This window comes from Cheilinus undulatus, linkage group 10, assembly GCF_018320785.1.
Source record: "Cheilinus undulatus linkage group 10, ASM1832078v1, whole genome shotgun sequence".
NCBI lineage: Eukaryota > Metazoa > Chordata > Actinopteri > Labriformes > Labridae > Cheilinus > Cheilinus undulatus.
In genome coordinates this window covers 40,748,842-40,768,297 of record NC_054874.1, presented here as the reverse complement: position 1 = coordinate 40,768,297, position 19,456 = coordinate 40,748,842, and the positions used below count along the sequence as shown (strand labels likewise).

The 19,456-nt window shown below is 38.7% G+C and overlaps 1 protein-coding gene across 1 annotated transcript in view; it reads left to right on the top strand.

Moving 5' to 3' along the window:
* Positions 1 to 17,746, top strand: part of anxa5a (annexin A5a) — a 45,811-nt gene extending 28,065 nt beyond the window's left edge. Inside the window, exons 5-11 of the mRNA XM_041797246.1 lie at positions 1,182 to 1,261; positions 1,578 to 1,628; positions 3,673 to 3,766; positions 9,789 to 9,884; positions 10,096 to 10,154; positions 12,575 to 12,697; positions 17,687 to 17,746. Coding sequence (XP_041653180.1) covers positions 1,182 to 1,261; positions 1,578 to 1,628; positions 3,673 to 3,766; positions 9,789 to 9,884; positions 10,096 to 10,154; positions 12,575 to 12,697; positions 17,687 to 17,746 — 563 coding nt within the window. The remainder of the gene's footprint in view (positions 1 to 1,181; positions 1,262 to 1,577; positions 1,629 to 3,672; positions 3,767 to 9,788; positions 9,885 to 10,095; positions 10,155 to 12,574; positions 12,698 to 17,686) is intronic.
* Positions 17,747 to 19,456: the final 1,710 nt, after the last annotated feature.

Here is a 19,456-nt window from a genome sequence, read left to right as displayed (position 1 = left end):
GCTTTGTCGCTGGATATGTATGCGTATGGAAATAGCTAATACTGATGACCGGTTCTTCATAGCGACATCGGCCATCAGTGTGAGAGTGGAGTGAAAGGGTGTGAATGGTTAGGTGTGACCTGTGGTTTAAAAGCACTCTGAGTAATCAGAAGACTAGAAAAGCAATATACAAGCTCAAGTCCATTTTCAAGTCCATCATACTGTATCTTACTGTTGTATCGTATCATATTACATGTTATCACATCCTCATGCATCTAAATGCTAGAAATACTTTGCTAACTAGGTTTGAGCACTATAGCTAAAGCTGATGATAATACCTTTGTTTTTAATGGTATTTGGTCATAAATGAAAAGAAATGTATAAAATATGTCATTGGTCTGATGATGGTGCATAGAAGATTCTACAGTTAAATTAAGACTATCAAGTGTGTATCAAATTTCAAGGTTTTCCTTTGCTAAGTTGCTGAGACATTTTTGCCAGATGAAAAGTCACCAACTCTCCACATCGATCAGAAAAACTGCCTTTTGGAGACCCCGAATGAAGGACTGATACTTCTTCGAAAACCAGTTTCACAGTTTTCAAGATATTTCACTCATTACTTTCTGACAATGCAATTTTTCAAAGCCTGCACATCAGGTACGGCTCAGATATTTCCACCTTTGACACAGCGTGGTTCTTTTGAAGTACTTTAGATCTACTGGTGGAAAGCTTGTCCACTCAAGGGAAATTAACTGTACAGAAAAAAGGAACCATAATGGGTGCAGGACTCCAGATTCAGTCCAAATAATATTTAGGGACCTTCCTTCCCAAGTGCACAGTTCATGTGATGCATGAGCCCCTGGTTCCCTTCTAAAAGATAAATAGGTTTCAACACTGACTCGCAGAATCCATCTTATCACCTAAAGAATGTTTATGACCTATGAGCGTTAAAATTGCAAAAATCCTCAGTGGCAAATATGCAACAGCAGAGCCACCAAGGGCCAAAGGCAAAGAGGCTGGTTTATTTGATCTGGGAAGAAGAGAAGGCCACACTGTCCTTTAGCCCACTAATCAAATCTCTGCTGTCGGAGACTTTGCTGCACGACGGAGGACAGCTCAGGAGGGTCGATTGCAACCATTAGAGGCTTTACCGAGTTGGAATTGTAAGCAATCTTCTGTCCCTCTTCTCCTCTTTCTCTCAGAGTTCAGCGGCAAGCTGGAGAAAGATATCTGCGGTGACACCTCGGGGCACTATCAGAAACTACTGGTGATCCTCCTGCAGGTAGACAGAGGGGGGCTTGTGTTTCCTTTCCTGATAATGAGAGCCTCTGGTGATGCCATTACCAAGTCATGAGAGGTTTAGGTGTTGGTGTTAGGCAGAGGAAGGGAGGGGGATAGGAGAGCAACAACAGGCTACAGTATGTTTACAGCAGAAATATTATCTACACGTTTCTGGGACACTCAACGATAATGTAATCTTCAGGGGTTACCTGGGCTGACGGGGGCTCAGAGCTGTGAGCTCATCGTGTTTCCATCCACACTGACCTACTTTTTCTCCCTGTTTGTCAACCTATCTCTCTGTCCGTCGACCCGTGTAGGGGAGCAGGGAGGAGGGAGTGGACGAGGAAAAGATAGAGAAAGACGCTAAGGTAAGAAGCAAGAACACGAGTAAAACTTGCAGCTAGAAAATACCTCAGTTTCTAAGGATTCAGAGGTATCTTTTATGAGAGATCACATTTTAAAACAACCCCCAGGTACAGGAAAACTTGATGTCACAGAGAAAATGTTGCTCTTTGACACTTATTGCTCTCTGGTTGCACTACAATTCTGTCTCCAGGCAAGAGTGATGCTGCTGAACTAAACAAATAAGAAATATGGACTCTTTCTTGCCTGTGAGTGTTCACCTCTGGAGGGTAAAATTGCCTCCTGTTGTCTAGTCATTGTGAACTTTTACATATGAATAATTCAAGAGACAACACATAGTATTCTAATATTAATATTTAAAGGCATTGGAATACTAGCTGTAAACCATTGTTCCCCAACTTTATGTTAAGTTAAACGGCTGCTGTTTAGCTTTGTATGCAGGGAACAGACATGAGACAAGTGCCAGTCCTTTCTTCTGGATTGGGTGCATGATGGCTGCTGCACGTGTCTGCCACAGCTTGCATTGTAACAGCTTTCATATCATGTGCACTACGCTGCATGTTGGCTGTCTCCCTGCTGTCACAGCTCTGTCTCTCCTCATAAGCTCTACCTTAATTAATCTATAAGTGACTTATCTTCTTAATGGCCTTACTAGGCTGAGGAAATTTCAGAATAAAAAGCATCCTGAACCAAGAGGACAGCCACTCCACAGAAATGCCAAACTGGGCAACACTTGAGGATAAGATGACACCTCATTAGACCAACACATTTCAGACTGTGGTCATCCATTTGCAAACATCTGTGATGAAACATCAGTGGTTTTGAAGAGCTCAGTGACCTAAGCTTGGTACTGTGATAGGATGCCACCTTTGCAATGAGACGGCTTGCTGCTGTATACTCCACAGTCAACTTTAAGTGATATTATTAAAAAGTGGAAGCGTTCAGAAACAACAGCAACTCAGCCTTGAAGCGGAACCACGTAAAATCACAGAGTGGGGTCAACAACTGCTAACATGCATGGTGCATAAAAGTCTCCAATGCTCTGCTGACTCCAGAGAGTTCTGAACTTCCACTTCCATGTCACCAAATCCAATATTGAGTGTAAAATTAAATGGTATAAATCAGTGGTTCTCAGCTGGTCTTGCGTCAGGACCCACCATCTTATACTTAACATTAAATTGTGACCCCAAAGTTCTCACATTTTGAAATCATATCTGACTGTTTTTAATGGAAAATGGTGGCATTTGGAGATGGAACAAAAAATGCAGAGAAACAAAGAGACAGGGACATATCCTTCAAAATAAAAGCATATCATATATTTTTTTCCAGGCACACATTCGCGATCTACTGAAAATGGCTTTGCAACCCACTTTTGGGTCCCAACCCACCAGTGGAGAGCCACTGGTATAAAGCACACCAGTCCATCGTGGAGCAGTGAAAATGTGTTCTGTGGAGTGACAAATCACTCTTCTCTATCTGGCAGTCAGATGGGGGACTCTTGGCTTGGCAAATCAAATCACATGACAAAAAAAAAAAAAAAACCCTCAGTGCATAACTGCTGGTCATAAAACATTTGACCTGATGGTCTTTATCTTTAAATGTCAGCATGTGCTTTATATGATTTTATTTGTATTTTGAAGGTCATGGCTGAAGAGCAGTGAACAGGTACATTAATTAAAGCACACAGACCTCTGGGGATGGACCTTGTTTCATACAAACCATTTTTAATTGTTGATATTGAACTGTGAATTGGGATCCACTGACAATAAACTTTAATTGATCCTCCATCTCCCTGAATGACCAACATGAATCATAAAATCACTCAGATGCACAAATGATGAGTTGATTTCAAACACAGGACCTGAAATCCAGCCTTGTTATCACACAGTAAAGAATATTTCATTTACTTTTCTCTGTAGTTTTGACAATGCACAAGGTCCTCCATCCACCTCCTTTCATTATTTCTTTTTCTGTGTGATCCAATAAATCACATTCACACGGGGTTACTGTGTGTGTGCATGGGTGTGAATGTTCAATCTGCCGCCACAGGACTTGTACGCCGCTGGGGAAGGCAAGTTTGGCACAGATGAGGAAAAATTCATCACAATCCTTGGCAACAGGAGCGCAGAGCATCTCAGGAAAGGTGAGTCATTGAGAGTTCTTGTGCCAGCATATTTAAATGTTGTGATGTATGAAGGCTGAATAAGAGAGAAGGTTAGAGACGACATACCAATGTTATCCATTTGGGCTCGACCTAACAATGTCACCTAAATAATTTAGTACTTTAAAGGTCAGTCAATAGTGAAATACATAGTAGAACATGAAGTACAAGTGACTGAACAGCTTGTGATCACATCTGCTGATAATGATTATCGTGACAAGATAGAAAAGTACACAGGATTACCTTAATATTTTTTTAATATGATTTTTTAAAAAGTCAGAACCTTTTTAAGAACTTGGGTTGAACTTGGACCAAAAATATCCTCACTCTGTGCCAGGATTGAATGTTTTTGAGGGTATTAAGCTTGTTGACACTTTTCCTCATTTGAGCTTTTGGAAGAACTACATACAAATGCAGTGCCTATAAAAACTATTCATCCCCCAGGATTTTTTAACCTTTTATTATTTGGAAGAAATACAAAAAAACCTCTTTAATGTCAAAGTGAAAATGGATTTCTACAAAGTAGTATCATTTCAACAAAAATATGCAAGGTAAAATAAGTGACTGTATATATTCATCCCCTTTAAAGTTACTGACCTTATTCAACAGAGGTCCAGCTAATTGGTGATAGTAGTCTCTCAATTAGTGAAATGGGATCACCTGAGTGCAATGAATATGTCTCAAGTGATTGTAGTACAGATACACCTATGTCTGGAGGGTCCACCCACTGGTTAATCAGTATTCCAGGCTACCGTTGCACCATGAAGACAAAAGAACACTCCAAGCAACTCAGAGAAAAGGTTATTGAAAAGTATAAGTCATGGGATGGATACAAAAAAATCCAAGGCACTGAACATCCCCCAGAGTTCAGTTAAATCCATCATAAATAAATAAAAGGAATATGGCACATGTGTAGATTTGCATAGATCAGACCGACCTCACAATCTAATTAGATTGTGACAGTCACTTATAAGTGACTGTGCAAGAAGATGACTTGGGAGAGAGGCCACCAAGACACCTGTGACTACTCTGAAGGAGTTACAAGCTTCAGCTTTAATGACTTGGACTTCTACCCTTCTGTCTATTCATTGATGTTTGCTATTCATGAATTTTCTTATTTAACTCACTTTGCTGCCCCTCACCATCCTCTGCTTGTTGATCTGAGTGTTGACATGTAACTGCTGGTGTTGGCTATGAGACGTGGATGGGCTGTAAATGAATGGTCTTTTTGGGATCATTAAAGTTTTCTAAATCTGAATGTGCATCCGCTTGTAGAGATGTATGGAGACGTCATTTACTGTTTATTAAACAGAATACATTTCTGACTCTTTCTGTATTCAGGTCAGTGACCAGTAGTTGGCAGTTTAAAGAAACACATCTCAACACTGGAGGGAAAAAACAAGTCATTACTCTCCACTGACTTTGTAATATGTGAAGGTGTTTCCTGTGTGTTACAAAAGAAAAATGCCTTACAGCTGTTTTTAGGTAGAATGCACAAACAACGGGGAAAAGAAACTAAATGTACATTTTTGGAAGCATCCAAAAAGAAAAACTAAGCACTCAACACCAAATACAGAAAATGATTTGTGAGGCATCAGGCAGTGGAATATAAACAATGTAGGATCCCATCATTAATTGTTGCACAGTTAAACTGATTACAGTTGATTATATCAGTGGATGGCACTTCCATATATCCGGCAGCGGCAGAAATAAAAACAGAGACAGTACTGAAAAGTGTTGTAACCTTTTATCCAGCGCCATCTAAAATGCTATTGTATCACCATAAAATCATATAAATAATTATACAGTCATATTCATCATATAATGTAATATAATCGCAAATATAATCAGATTCTATGGTGCTATTTTATATTGAGCAGTTGAGAACACGACTTCTTTTAGTTTTTGTCTTTCTTTTTTTGAAGAGAAGGAAAATGGTGCACATTGGATCGTGGGTAATTCCTACGAATGGAGGATGTGCATCCTTGAAATTTCTTTGTTCAGGACTCAGCCCTTTAAAGAATTTTGAGTATCCTTGGCATTGGAACAGTCCTGATATTACAGTCGATGATGTAGTATCCTTCAGAAACAGCTGTTCCAGGATCCTTTCTTGGCTTTGAGAAAAGGCAAAAGACTCTCTCTGCATAGTGTTCAGTTCTACCTGCTGATGGGGATTCCAAGCAAGCTTTAATTTTGATTAGTCACAAATATGAGAAAACTCACACACAGAAATGGCAGTCTGGCGTGTTTCAGGTCATGTGACTAACATTGCACATTCCTGCAGTGGGACTACTGAGTACGCACACATCTACATTACAGCTGTAAAATCATTCAGCCCTTGCTGCCATCAACAATCATTTAAAAATCTATTTGAAAAAGCATCATGAAATCAGCAGAGAAATCATCCACAGATCACTGTTTAACTTTTTTTTTTTTTTTTTGGTGATTATTAATATTGTATTCTCCCCATAACAAATCCAGATGCTGACACATCCATGAAAGAAGCAAAAAAGAAAAAAAAAAATCACCAATGTTTTGAAGGAGATGAAGTTGAACAGTGCAAGAGAGATAGAAACTTGTTTAAACAAAAAACACTAACCTACATGGTGAGATCATGACACAAAGCAGAGAGAATCAGAGTTTGTAGGAGTGGAAAAACAACCAGCACAAGCTCAGCAGCAGTCCTGAGGGCAAAAGTTACTCACTCTTAAGAGAGGTCAGAGTGAAAAACGGCAAGGCCTGGTCTAGGGAAAAACAAGGCCAACTGAACACAACTCTCACTGAAATATTAAAGGGGATGGACGCAAGTGCCAAAACAAGGGTCAATCAACCAGTGAAAGGAGGCCTGACTGAAAGAAAACATGAGAACCTGGACAAATGGGCAACAAATAAGAAATAAGATACATTTGTAAGAAGTTTGCAACTCTTCTATAACTAGAAAAGCCACTAACTTTCTTCAGAAATGACCTATTAGTCCAGTCAGCATGTTCATATGGTGGCCAGTTTCCTCTAAGCTCACGTTTAGGATGCTGTAATGTTGGAGGTTGCAGATTTTTCCCCTTTAAGAGAAGTAAATATTGGTCTCAGAGGTCCCCATAACATGCCAGTGAAGTTTGTTTCTGAAAAATCACTCCAGTATTGGATTTTTGAATGTCTAAAAAAACACTCTGTTTCAGCCCTGCTCAGAACAAGCTGTTTCTGTGTCTGTGGCTTTAAATGTTAATGAGCTGTCTGACTCCACCCCTGATCATGCCCTTATCAGGAAATGAATGCGGCTTGATGGATTTGGCTCTCCCCAGTAGAGGAAGGCGGAACTTTCTCTCAAAAGAGGAGGGCCAGCTGCACCTGGGGGCGGGGCTAATTCCCCACATGACATCATGAGGAGAAAATCTGAGAACGGCTTGTTTCACCACACTTTTTCTGAAAGGTGGAGAAAGAGAGGAGGAGAGGGAATGGATTTTTCTGATTCCTGGGTGGGATTGTGGACAGGCAAGGGGCACATATTTTGTTAGAAAAGCCTGAAAAAGTGTGTTTTGCATAGTATGTGACCTTTGAACTAAATCATTCTAGCAGTCATTTTCTCTTCTTTTTATTGATTGGTAACTGCAAAAATAAGGGATGGCTTAAATCTGGAGAAACACTGGGACAAACACTTGACAGCTAATGTTAGCATTCAACTAACTCATAGCTAATACTATCAGTTGAATGTGTTGCATAATACAACAGGTGAGGTTCTGCCTCTTGGCATCCTAATAGCAAAAAATGTTTGAACAGAGCTTTTATGTGTTGTTCATAGCTAGTGGAGTGTAAACAATGTTTTAAAACTTATTCAGACAATTACATTATAGTAGCTATCAAGGCATACTTCAGCTTTTTGGTCAAATTTATTTATCAATTTACACTTGGTATTTTGTAACTTTCAGATGTTAAAGCCAGTCAGTAGTTGAAGTTACATGTTGTTAACCCCTTTATTGACCTCTTACTGTTCCTGGACACCAATTTGAGAACTCCTTTAATAATAATAATAATAATATTTAAAATAAACAATCAGCTAAATCACAGGTTGGAATTTTCCAATGTAAACGGGCAAACAGGGATCTAAAATCCAAGAGAGGCATGATTCACTAAGTTCACTTTTTTTGGACGTTTCTTCTGCACTTGACAACTTTAAGTAGTCTTTTGTGACAAAACCTTCCATTGCTCTCGTCTTTTGCTAGCGTGGCCTTCTTGTGCATCTCTGTAGCAGCAGGCTGTCATAGGTCAAGCTCACCTCCATGGTCTATTGAAATTTCAGTATAACGTAAAGTGCAGAACAATTTTGTTGAGTCACTGCTGACCGGTTCAACCCAAGTCTTCTTTTTCTTCTCATTCCTTTTTGTAGCTGCTAAATCTCTTTTCTGCTGGTTCATCCATATTTTTATGGACACTCAAGCACCACAAGCTGACCGAAAATCCCTTCCATGAATGAAACTTGTTTCAGCCTTAATGCTGCTGGTATTTTTGATGTACAAAAAAAAAAAAAAGAAAAAAAAAAGCAGGATGTCCCAGTAAATATGGAACAGCTAGCAACCCTTATCATAAGAAGGGCAACTTCCTTGCTTATCTAGATTTTTGTCATATAAGAAGGAATGATTCATGTAATGTTAAGTCTGTTGGGGTGTAGCCAACAGTACATTCGTAAATGACTTTAAACTGCTGTCACAAACCCCTATGGTTGGAGAATTAAGTCAGAGCAAAAACTGAAGTTCCTCAAGTGTCTACTGAGGCTTGCTTCAGAAGCACAGGAACTGACACACACCCAGTGTTGAAATGCAAGTTTTTACGATAGAAATAATCAATCAAGAAGAATACAAGTTATGCACAATCAGGAGCAGGGCTGATACTACTGTAGGCCAGCAGGTTGTTGTTTGCAGGCCTGCCCACCAACATTGCAGGGCCCCTGACAGGTTCAACAATACTCTCCCTAGATACCATTTAGTAATAGAAACACATGCACATTGAATCTTTAGCATTAGCACTACCTCCCTGGTTAATATTTGCCTCCTGGGCATGGCTCCAGTCAGCTCTCAAGCAGAATGTAATAAATATTATTGCCTGTATACATTTACATTGCTGTCCTAGTCCACTGGGCCCACCCACCACATTAATATCCTCCTGAGACCTTAGCTTTTGCTTGGGTTACATTTTTAATTTCTCCCACTTATTTGGGATCAGTAGGACCTGATAAGTTTTAAAGCTCCGACAAAAAAGATGTCCACAGATCTCCTGAAGGTCTTGTTTCTGAAGAAAATACAGAACTGAAGAGGTTTTAGAGCAGATGTTTTGGTTGAGGGTCGGCCGGTTGGTGAGTTGTTGGGGGTCTCCAGTCAGTCAGAAATGGTGTCAGTTACTGAGAAAGGGATGGGGAAGTCATTTGATGATGGACCACAAGGACTTATCATGGCAAAGCATTTAAAAAAATTCCACTAAAAGTTTTACATTTCAAGGAAGTGTCCAGTAAAAAAATGCTGATAAATTTCGTCAAATATTCCCCAAATGGGTCAGTAAAACTTTATCATAGAGCATAATTATTTCTCCCCAAAATTCTCTGAAATACCATGTAAATTCCTGAGAAACTTCAAGCCAATATCTGAAAATTTCAAAGTAAATTCTCCCCAAAATTACCAAATTCCCCAAAATGTATAAATACATCCCCCCAAATTCCATGGAAATGTCTAAAAAATCCCCCAAACTTCCAAACAAATCCCCTGTAATTTCCATGAAACTCTTGCTTAATTTCCTTTTCTATTGAGATGCAAACAACTATAATGTATTCTTGGCCATTTTGATTGGCCTTTTTTGTCACGCTAAATAAGCCCCATACACATCCTATATGCAGGGTTTTGCTTTAAGCACGTTCGAACTGTGGCAGCCATAACTGCAATGCTTTTACAGCTGAAAGGGGGTTTGTTCCACTCTTAAGAGGACATAAAATATGTTGTTGTGTTTTTATTGTTCTCCATAGTGTTTGATGCATACCAGAAAATCTCCGGCTCTGATATCGAGGACAGCGTTAAAGGAGAGACCACAGGGAATCTGGAGAACTTGCTTCTCGCTGTTGGTGAGACTTTTGATGCATCAGGACAAAACCTGACTCTTTATAGACTCCAGGGTTTTGTTCCTCATGTGAAAGAGAGAATGGAAACAGAGGAGACAGAGAAAAAAAACACTTGACAGTAGAAATCAATGCCAATACAATGTCATTTTGCTTTGACAAGGACACAGTTCTACACAGAAGCCTGACAGTGCCTCATGTTTTTATTCCTCCACAGTGAAATGTGCCAGAAGTGTACCAGAGTTTTTTGCTGAAGGCCTGTATAAATCAATGAGGGTAGGTGTCAGTGTGCCACAGTATCTCTCTGGGGTTCTTTTATCTCTACTTGTGTGGTTTTTCTCTTATGCTTAAGGGTATTTTTGTTGGTCTAATCCCAAAAGAAACCTAAAAAACAAGAATAAAATTATGCAAAGCAAAACTTTATTTCCCAAAAAAATGTCTAACAGCAACATTATGATGAATTCAGGTGATAATATGCAATCCTCTTAAGTTGCCTGTCAACCTTAGAGCAATCTTATAATCCATCCGAAATCATCCTTTCTTATTGTGACAGGAATTTCACAGTAAAAGTGACAGCAGTTGGTGTTAAATAAATTCCATGTGATTTTTCTTTTGCCAAGCACAGTTTAAATTACAAAACTTAATGCAATAATCTCTTGGTCTATATCATCTTGGTGTAGTGGCCATTCAACTTCTGAGTCCCCAGTTCAAAGGTAGCATTAAAGATACAATGGCTTCAGTCTGACAAACTTCAGTGATTGGAGCCCAAAATAGAGAGGTACTGGTGATTTCCTTGCATTAACAATGCAGAAAAACATGATGGTTTTCCAAAGAAATGTGAGAATACAGATTTGTAAAAAGTAAAAAAGACAATCCAAAACCTGGTCAAAAGATGCAATCTCCCTCCTCAAAGGGGTATTGAAGTATTTTGAATATGGTACCAGGCAATAGTTGTGGCATTGGCCTCAGGTGATTTCAGGGAGAGTTGCCTCTTCAAACATGATGCGCTAAGAGAAACTAGGCTATACAGCGTAGCGGATGGGTACAGTTTCTCTGTGTGGTTTAGTGAGTTTAAGGTAAAATGTGGGCCAAAAAACAATCCTTTAAGGATGTTCCCAGATGTCTATTTCCCTATTCAGCTAAATGCACATTTAAATAGTGTTTAACCAACTACTCTAGAGAGTAGATTAATATCCTGCTTAATGTTTTTACTAGTCACCTTGGTTGAGCAGTTATACATGAGGATAACCCTCAATAACTTTATTTCCATTTTGTAGTTAATTATACTGCACTGTTCCTATGACATGCTAACCACTAGTGTCTCATATTTTGGTGTAGCAGAGTGCCAGGGGAACGCTCTGACAGGAAGGCAGCGGCCGTGGACTGAAGCTACTGCTGCTTCTAGTGGTGGAAGGCTTCATTAAAGTTTTAAATTCGCATTTGACCAGGATTTTGGGTCCTGCCTGAAGCTCACAGACTCAAACAGCTGTTCAGATATGCTGAGATGGAGGAGCACGTAACCAAAGCTGGCACTGCAAAATAGTGCCAAATACAGAGGCTTCCTGGGTGAAAAATAAAATGTTTCAAAATTTTCCATAAAACAAAAAATTATGATATTTCTAAATTGAGCCAGCATTGTTTATTGGCCCATTTATTATCATGAACTTGCTAAGTTACAAGGAGAAACTATACCATGCTACATTGTGTAGCCTTGCTTCTTCAAACACATCCTATTTAAAGGGGCAACAATCCCTGAAATCCTGGAGGCTCATACCTCTACTATTACCGAGTACCTCATACAACCCAACTGCAAAAATACAGAAATACCCCTTTAAGGATGTTTCACCTCTAATCTGAAAGGTTTCTGCAGTTTTAAGACTGACTGGAGCCAGAGCTAGATATTAAAGCCTGTGCCGACCACAAGTATGCTAATGATCTGTGTGATCACCTGAGAGTCATTAACCTCAAATAAAAGGTGTCAAAGAAGTCATTCATGTCAAGTCAGAAAAGCCATCCCTTAACAGAGGTAGCGGACTGAGACTTCTTCTAACCTACATTTAATGCAGCTTTTCTTCAACAATCCAGAAGACACTTCCACCCAGAATCACATAAACCAAGATCCTATGACCCTAGGAATCCTGGGAAGGCCCATGGGGACACAAACCCAGGTGAAACTAGGTCAGGGACTCAGGTGACCACCCAGATCTTTAGCATATCTCTGACCCTAGTCAGTCTTAAATCTGTCCTGTCCTCTTGAGTCCTCCTCTTTCCCAAGAAAGCTTACAGGAGCATATCAGTATGTGGACAACATGACTGAATAAAAAAAATAAAACCAAAATGACACAATAATTATCAAGAAATTAAAAACAACCTTCCTGGTAAGTTTAACATCAATACCTGCCAATATAAACCCATGCAGAATACATCTGAAAATTTAGATAGTTTCAGTTATACCACTTGGTGTGGTATGGGAGGGGCATATTCCTGAAACCCAAAAATGCAACAGGAATCTTAGTCTGGATTTTAAAGGAAAGAAATACAACACAACAAAAACAATGCTAGTCATGCAGTCGTGCATGCATTTTAGAGTAGGTTTCTTTCTTTCTTTTCTAAGAAGGAAGTGGGTTTAAACTGAATAACAAAGTCATTTCATAGACGGTTAACTCCATCTGTTTAAGGATGTTGTTTGTGTTTAGCGTGCTGGAACTGATGACGAGACCCTGATGAGGATTATGGTGTCAAGGAGTGAGGTGGACATGTTGGACATCAGAGCCGTCTTCAAGAAGAAGTATGGAGAGTCTCTTTACACCACTATCCAGGTACGACTCACTCATTACCATGCTTCATTTACTCTTCTCTCTGTTCCTGCATCCTTCACTACGTTTCTAGTACACTGACTGAAACATTTGGAACAAATAAAGCTAAATTCCCCTCCTTTCTCCACTTGATGCTCTAAACATACTCATCTAAGCTTCTGCATGCCTTAAAGCACCAGCTGGTTGTAAATCGCTTATACACCATTCATGTCAGTGCAGCGATGTAGAGGAGGTTATTAATTTACTTTAAATGCCTTGTTCAGCATGATGAGACTGCTTCCTTGCCTTTCACACAAGCAGAAGTGAATTAATCTATTCTCCTGGGGCCAGATGTTCAAGCAGAGTTATTGCCATCCTCTACTTGAACTACTAAATGGCTGATATCAAATACACATTATGAAGTAATGTGTAATGAATGCAGTAAAATTGAACCATTATATATGGCCCTAAAGTTCATATTTGACTAAAAAGATTATCTTAAAGGAACAATCAGTAGTATTTCTTATCATCTGCAATGACACAGCTGTTTATCGCTGCCATGGGAACACTGGATGACATGTCAAATACCCCATTTAGACAATGCATTAACAGGGATCAATATCTGTTCTGGGAAAGAGGTAGTTTAGGGTGCCTTCATTCAGCTTGATTTGGCAGTGTAGACTCAACGTGTACTGGAATGCAAGGACAAGTCATCAGCTGACTTCAGCTGTGGTCTTCTGCTAGTAAACAAAAGCCTGGCTTTATTTATGTTTCTTTATCCTCACTCAGAGTGATGGGGATTCCAGCTCTTTATAGCGATCCTGATGATTTCTCACATCTCAGTAATAGAAGCCGGACTTTTGGTTCCCAGACAGCTAGAATTGGAAAAATGGAACCCTGTCTCGAACGGGAGCTGGATGCAGTTGTTCAGAAAAAGTACCTGAGCCACAAATCAAAGACTTACTTATGGCTTGTAGTTTTGAATCTACTCTTCTTTCAGTAACCCACAAGGAAAGCATATTAATGACAACATGAGGGTGAGAGCCTGTGAAAGAGGCATCACTAGCCTCTTAGCTTGTGGCTGATTAGCTTCCATTCATTCTTTTTGCCAGCTGCTTCTCTGCACACAGCATTTTGGCATACCAAACCTCAGTAAGAGATTGACAGGAAGGATGTATGGGCTGATGTTTTCATATTAGACAGCCAGGTTCATTACGATATCACCTTGTCATTTCAGACGTATCACTAATACACTGAATGGATGCAGGTGCTAAAGTCAGTCAGTTGGTGTGTCCAAAATGATTAATTCAAAGTGTAAACAGGGCCAAAGAATGCTTCATAATGAAGCTGAAACTGCTACTGGGAGCTGCTGTTCTGTTGCTGTATCTCATTCATGTTTTTGCAGCTTACTTATTATGGATCATGATAAATCTTTGGTGTTGTTTACGCAGACTATTGACTGAGCTTGCCCCCTCAGACACCCATAATAATGTCCAATATGTACATTTTGGACATTTTGAACATGGGAAGACTGGTGGAAATGGGGTTCTCAGTTTTGCCTGAGAACCCCTTTATAGTGCCTATAAAAAGTATTCACTAGTTTGGAATTTCACCCTTTTACTGATTTTATAAATCAATCATGGTCAAAATAAAGTGGCTTTTTCAACAAAGCTGATTGATACAAAATCAATAAAATGGTAAAACATCTAAGGGGCACTTTGTGTTTTTATAATTAATTCATTTTAATACAAATAATAGTTATTAATAGGCTAGTTTACATTTGAATAATGTTTGCGGAGTATTTAAATAATACTCCTCAATTGTAGGATAGCTAATAAAGGCTTATTCAACAGATTGTCTTACAGATAACTGAATTTTTTTCCCACAATCAGTTGTTTTGCTCAACTCAAGGAAAGATGTGAGAAATAATAAAGTCTCCATGGATCAAAGATATAAAGAAAGTGGGGTCAAAGCTCACCTTATGAGCAGCTCAACAAGTCCCCATTTACAACTCTGAAGTCTCTTCATGTTTAATGAGGGTTTTTGGGGAATATACTGCCTGTTGAGCCCAGGAGAGTTTTACACTAGAGAACCAGAGCAATGTCATCCACTGGGCAGAGTTTAAGTGAAGCAAAGTGACACCAACATACAATAATCTTACATGAATAAATCCATGGTGGACATAACTCACAATATCATGAGGGAGTTTTCTTTTCTCTCTTTTTCTTTATTTTGCTAGAATTTACTTCTGTGAACACGTTAGGCAGTATTGTTTTCGAGCTACAATGCTGCTGGTTGCTTAATAATCTGCAGTTTGTTTCAATAAAAGTGAAACTATAATTGTAATTAAGATACACCAAAGTAGTGTCTTGATAATTCTCATAAATATACATGTTTACTGATGGATCAGTAAAGCTGTAAATGTAGTTGTTATGTACTCTCTTGCATTGTGTGATAACCCAAACATAATCTTTCACTTTTGGTACCATCATGCTGTTTATTCTAATAACAACATAAGAGGTCTCTCACAGCCACTCTTCAAACAGCACGCATCCATGTTTCCTGTTAATGGTGTTTATAAGCGAGCTGGAGACAGTGAAAAAGTGCACAACCACATGTGACTGGGGTTTCCACAATACTCATCATTTACTATTAATTATATATCAACCTTACAAAGCCCAGTTATACAGCCACTGTTTATCATACATGAGCAAACCGTAGTCACACAAACCCTCAAGAATTAGAGAATACAGGACACAGATGGCCTAGCAGTAAGGTTGTACTTTTTAAAACTCGTGTTCCAAGTAGGCAGCACAGGTTTAGGTCAAGCCTGTGGCTCCTTTCCTGCATGTAATTCCCCACTCTCTCTCCCCGATTTCATTGGCTATCCACTGTCCTGTCCTTTCTGATTAAAGGAAAAAAGCCCCAGAAATAAACCTTTTCAAAAAAGAAGAAAAAAAGAAGAAAATATATGAATGCATGCTTCTTAGGGCTCTAGTGTGTTTTGTCTCATCTTATCTTTATTTTTGAATTTATTCAATCCAAGAATGTCAAAATGTCTAATTCTGATGTACTTCTAGATACTTATATACTTTTAGTTATTTTAACGGTAACAAAAAGTACTGAAAATGTAAAAAAAAAAAAAAAACAGTGGGGGTCTGGCTGCAGATGACAGATCTCTTGCGGACCACTACCATGGGACGCCGCCTCCATCAGGACAGTTTGACAGTACAACATATTTGCCACTGTAGAAGGTTTTTTTTTTTTTCAACTTTATTCATAAACAAAGTCTGACAGTCCCATTCATTAAATAATAAGATTGCAATCATTACAGACTCAGCAACGTTTCATAAATGTAACAGAATACATGTCGGAGGCCAAATCCAGGATCCATTTCAGAAGTAGTTTAACAAAAGAGTGGCTTCCTTTAGCTTCATTAGTTAATCTAGTTATGCTTGCTAAATAGTAAACATTGTAGCTGCATTAGCTTTAGCTTGAGCAATGTCAGCTTTTGTGAATGTAGTTCATACTAACACAGCTATGTTAGCTATGTAGGTAACACAGCCATGTAGCTGAGGTAGCTACAATGTATTTAGTAAATGTAACATAAGCTAACATAGCTAATATAGCTTTGTTAGCTATAGCTACATTAGCTAAATAGCTATTTTATGTGAATAAAATGTGTTTAAGAGATTTTCAAAACTGCAATGTATACATCTTATGTTACCTTACCTCCATAGCTAATGAAGGTAACAAAGCTTTGTTAACTTTAGCTTTTTTTATGTTAGCTATGTAGCTTTTTTACTTGAATGAAATTTGGGTTAATGAGACTTGCAAAACTTAAAATGGTGAAAAGTCTTCAGCTGCTTTGGCTATGTAGCCTGCATAATTAACATAGCTTCTTTAGCCTTAGCTCTGATAGCAGCGTTAAAGTGTTTTCATGAGCAACAACCTTCTTCCTCAAATCTGACGGTGTAGTCTGCCTTAATAAATATTTTGTTATTATGGTTTTACGGGTCAGGATTTTGATTACAAATTTTTAGTATCCCTACCTTAACCCTTAACGTAGCGCTATCTGGAAGTTTAATCTAATCCCCCACTGAAAGTTTTAGCCTGTATTAACATCCTGACAGATGTGGCGGCTCACATTAGTCGTCTGCAAGAAGGGGGGAGGCTAAGAATTGCGGTCTGCAGCAAGACTGCATCATCTACATAAGACATGTGCATTGGAGAGGAATAAATCCATCAAAAATTACGTGCAAATTCCTGCATACAGTCTAAACTGTACGGATGCTTTAGTGTATTTGTTCAATTTTGACATAGTGCTGGGTATATGCCTGCAATTTTGGATATTTGAAAACTAGGGGTTACTCATTGTAAGGTGTCTAACTTCTATTTTTGTCAGTGTGAAATCATCACACGAGGTTTTTTTGTTTTTTGATTTCTACTAGTATCATATTAAAGCTTAAAATTCTGGTATCAAAATCATTCCTAATTCAATACAGTTTCATGGTCTAAGCTTATGTGAGCTTTCTGGCTTCGTTTTGTAAGCATTGCTTTCTGATCTGATCTGTGGGTGTAGGCTGAATGGCGAGGGTTTCAAGATTCATGACAACACTGTGACATAATAATTTGGCACCCTGACAATTTTGTTAAGAGTGACAGTGACAATACGAGCAGTTTAGAGGTTCATTGTCTCACTCAAGGACAAACTCTCGCCAAAGCATGTGGAGAGGAGGAGCGGGCGATCCACCCATTCACGCTACAACCGCCCACATGCATGAAAACAGACAGTGTGACATACAAGTGTCATTGGGAAAAATACCAAACACAAGTGGAGCAGTTGAACTATCACAATGGAAAAGAGACAAGTAAAAATATCTAACTGCTCCTATGAACGCTGAAAAGAAGAAAAATGGATGTAAATTTCCTCCATCATTTTAGCAAGAAGAAAAAGGACCTTCTGAGTGGCTTATGATTAATAAAATAATTTCACATCTGTTGTTTTCACAGGAGGACACAGGTGGAGACTACCAAAAGGCTCTGCTCTACCTCTGTGGTGGGAATGATTAATGTTTTTTATGATGTGTTCAGCAGCACTGAATGAACGATGAGCCTCTACTTTGCTGCGAGACAAAGCAACACGTGAGATGAGGTTATTGATCCAGTGTTGCTGTTTCTTTCTGATTTTTGCTCGCTATTGATTAAGAATTAGTGTGAAATACCTTCGTGTCATTTTGACTTATTATAATAGGCATTAAAACTACTCACAGTGTTTTCTTTTTGGTTGCGATTTAAACAGACAAAGAGCTCTGTTAAGCTCAGTAATGAGTGCACATTGGCTTTATTTAATGGAAAGAGTATTGCCTGCTGTGTATGAAACAATAAAACGTGTGGTTATTTTAAAAACTATCACTTTATTTTCCATCATTTTATTTGTTTGGCTTCTGCCTCTCCCTTCATTTTTTCAGATTGTGCTAACATTTGTTTTGAGAGCTCCCAGCAGGACTTAAATGCATCTTAGAAAATACAATACTGCTGCTGAATTATTAATGCCGACATGTCGCCAGCACCACAGCTCTCATTAATTACACATGGACTGCTGATCCGGACTTGAATTGCGGTGCAGCTGTCACTTATTAATAAGTAATGGGACACTATTAGACGTTTGTTGACTCATATAAAGACATCTACTGCCTCCATGTCGTCCTGCATGAAGGAGCCTGTTGTCAAACAAACTGGCTCTTTAGATCAATAGATGGGGGGTTAAATCACTGTGTTGTTTTACCACTGGGTGGCAGCAAAGGCTGAAATGAGCTGAATTATTTCCACATGCTTTTATTCACTGTTAAAACTTAAATGATTTAAATACCTCTAACAAAGAGTCAAACTTTTAAAAATCACCAATCTTAACAGATTTTGCCCTCCTCTCTCTGAGGGGGCCTACACAAAAATGTTTTTCAGTTTATACTCTTATATTCTAAGGTAAATGAAGATTCAAATACCCAGTTTCCAGATGCTGTTTTTATAAATTAGTGAAGTGCTCAAAAGATTAAACTCAGTATTTGAGTTACTATCTCATATGTTTAACAGTACTTTTTGTTTTAAGCAATTTTACTTATTTTACCTTCAAAGTCAATTATATTCCTCTGTTTAATCAACAGGATGTTCACATACAGCAATGGAAAAAATATGTGTATTCTTCTGGTCCTACTATTCAAGGTTAGTTGTAATGTTAGATTGGCTTTATTATATATTCAGAAAGCAGTTGCATGGGTTTTGAGAAGTTTAAAAATGCTTGAAAAAATATGCGTCTCTCTGGTGCTCTTCAGTGTGGGGATCCAACTTGAGTAGATCTGAGGCACTCAGAGGGATTGTTGATATAAAGCCTTTATTTCGAGAGGCATCTGGCTGCAGACCTCTACGGTGAGACGTTCAGCAGCAGACCTCTACACTGGGGTGATGACGTATATTATCCGAGCCGCGGTCCTCTTCACTGGGGCGACAACGGTTGCTGCTCTCAAACATGACGGACAAACGAGAGGAGCACAGGAACACATATACAAACTTTTTAAAAGCCTTTTTTTGTTTGTTGGTTTTAACCAGTGTATCTAATCTGTAAGAAAATGTTAAGGATTCAAAACAGAGTAACTTTTCCCCCTATGAGGATTACAAGACATGATACCGTCATCTCTATGCAAAAATAAGTGATAATACACACAAAAATGTACACTATTTTACCACTAAAGACATCAGAAATTGATCTATTATAGTATTTTTATT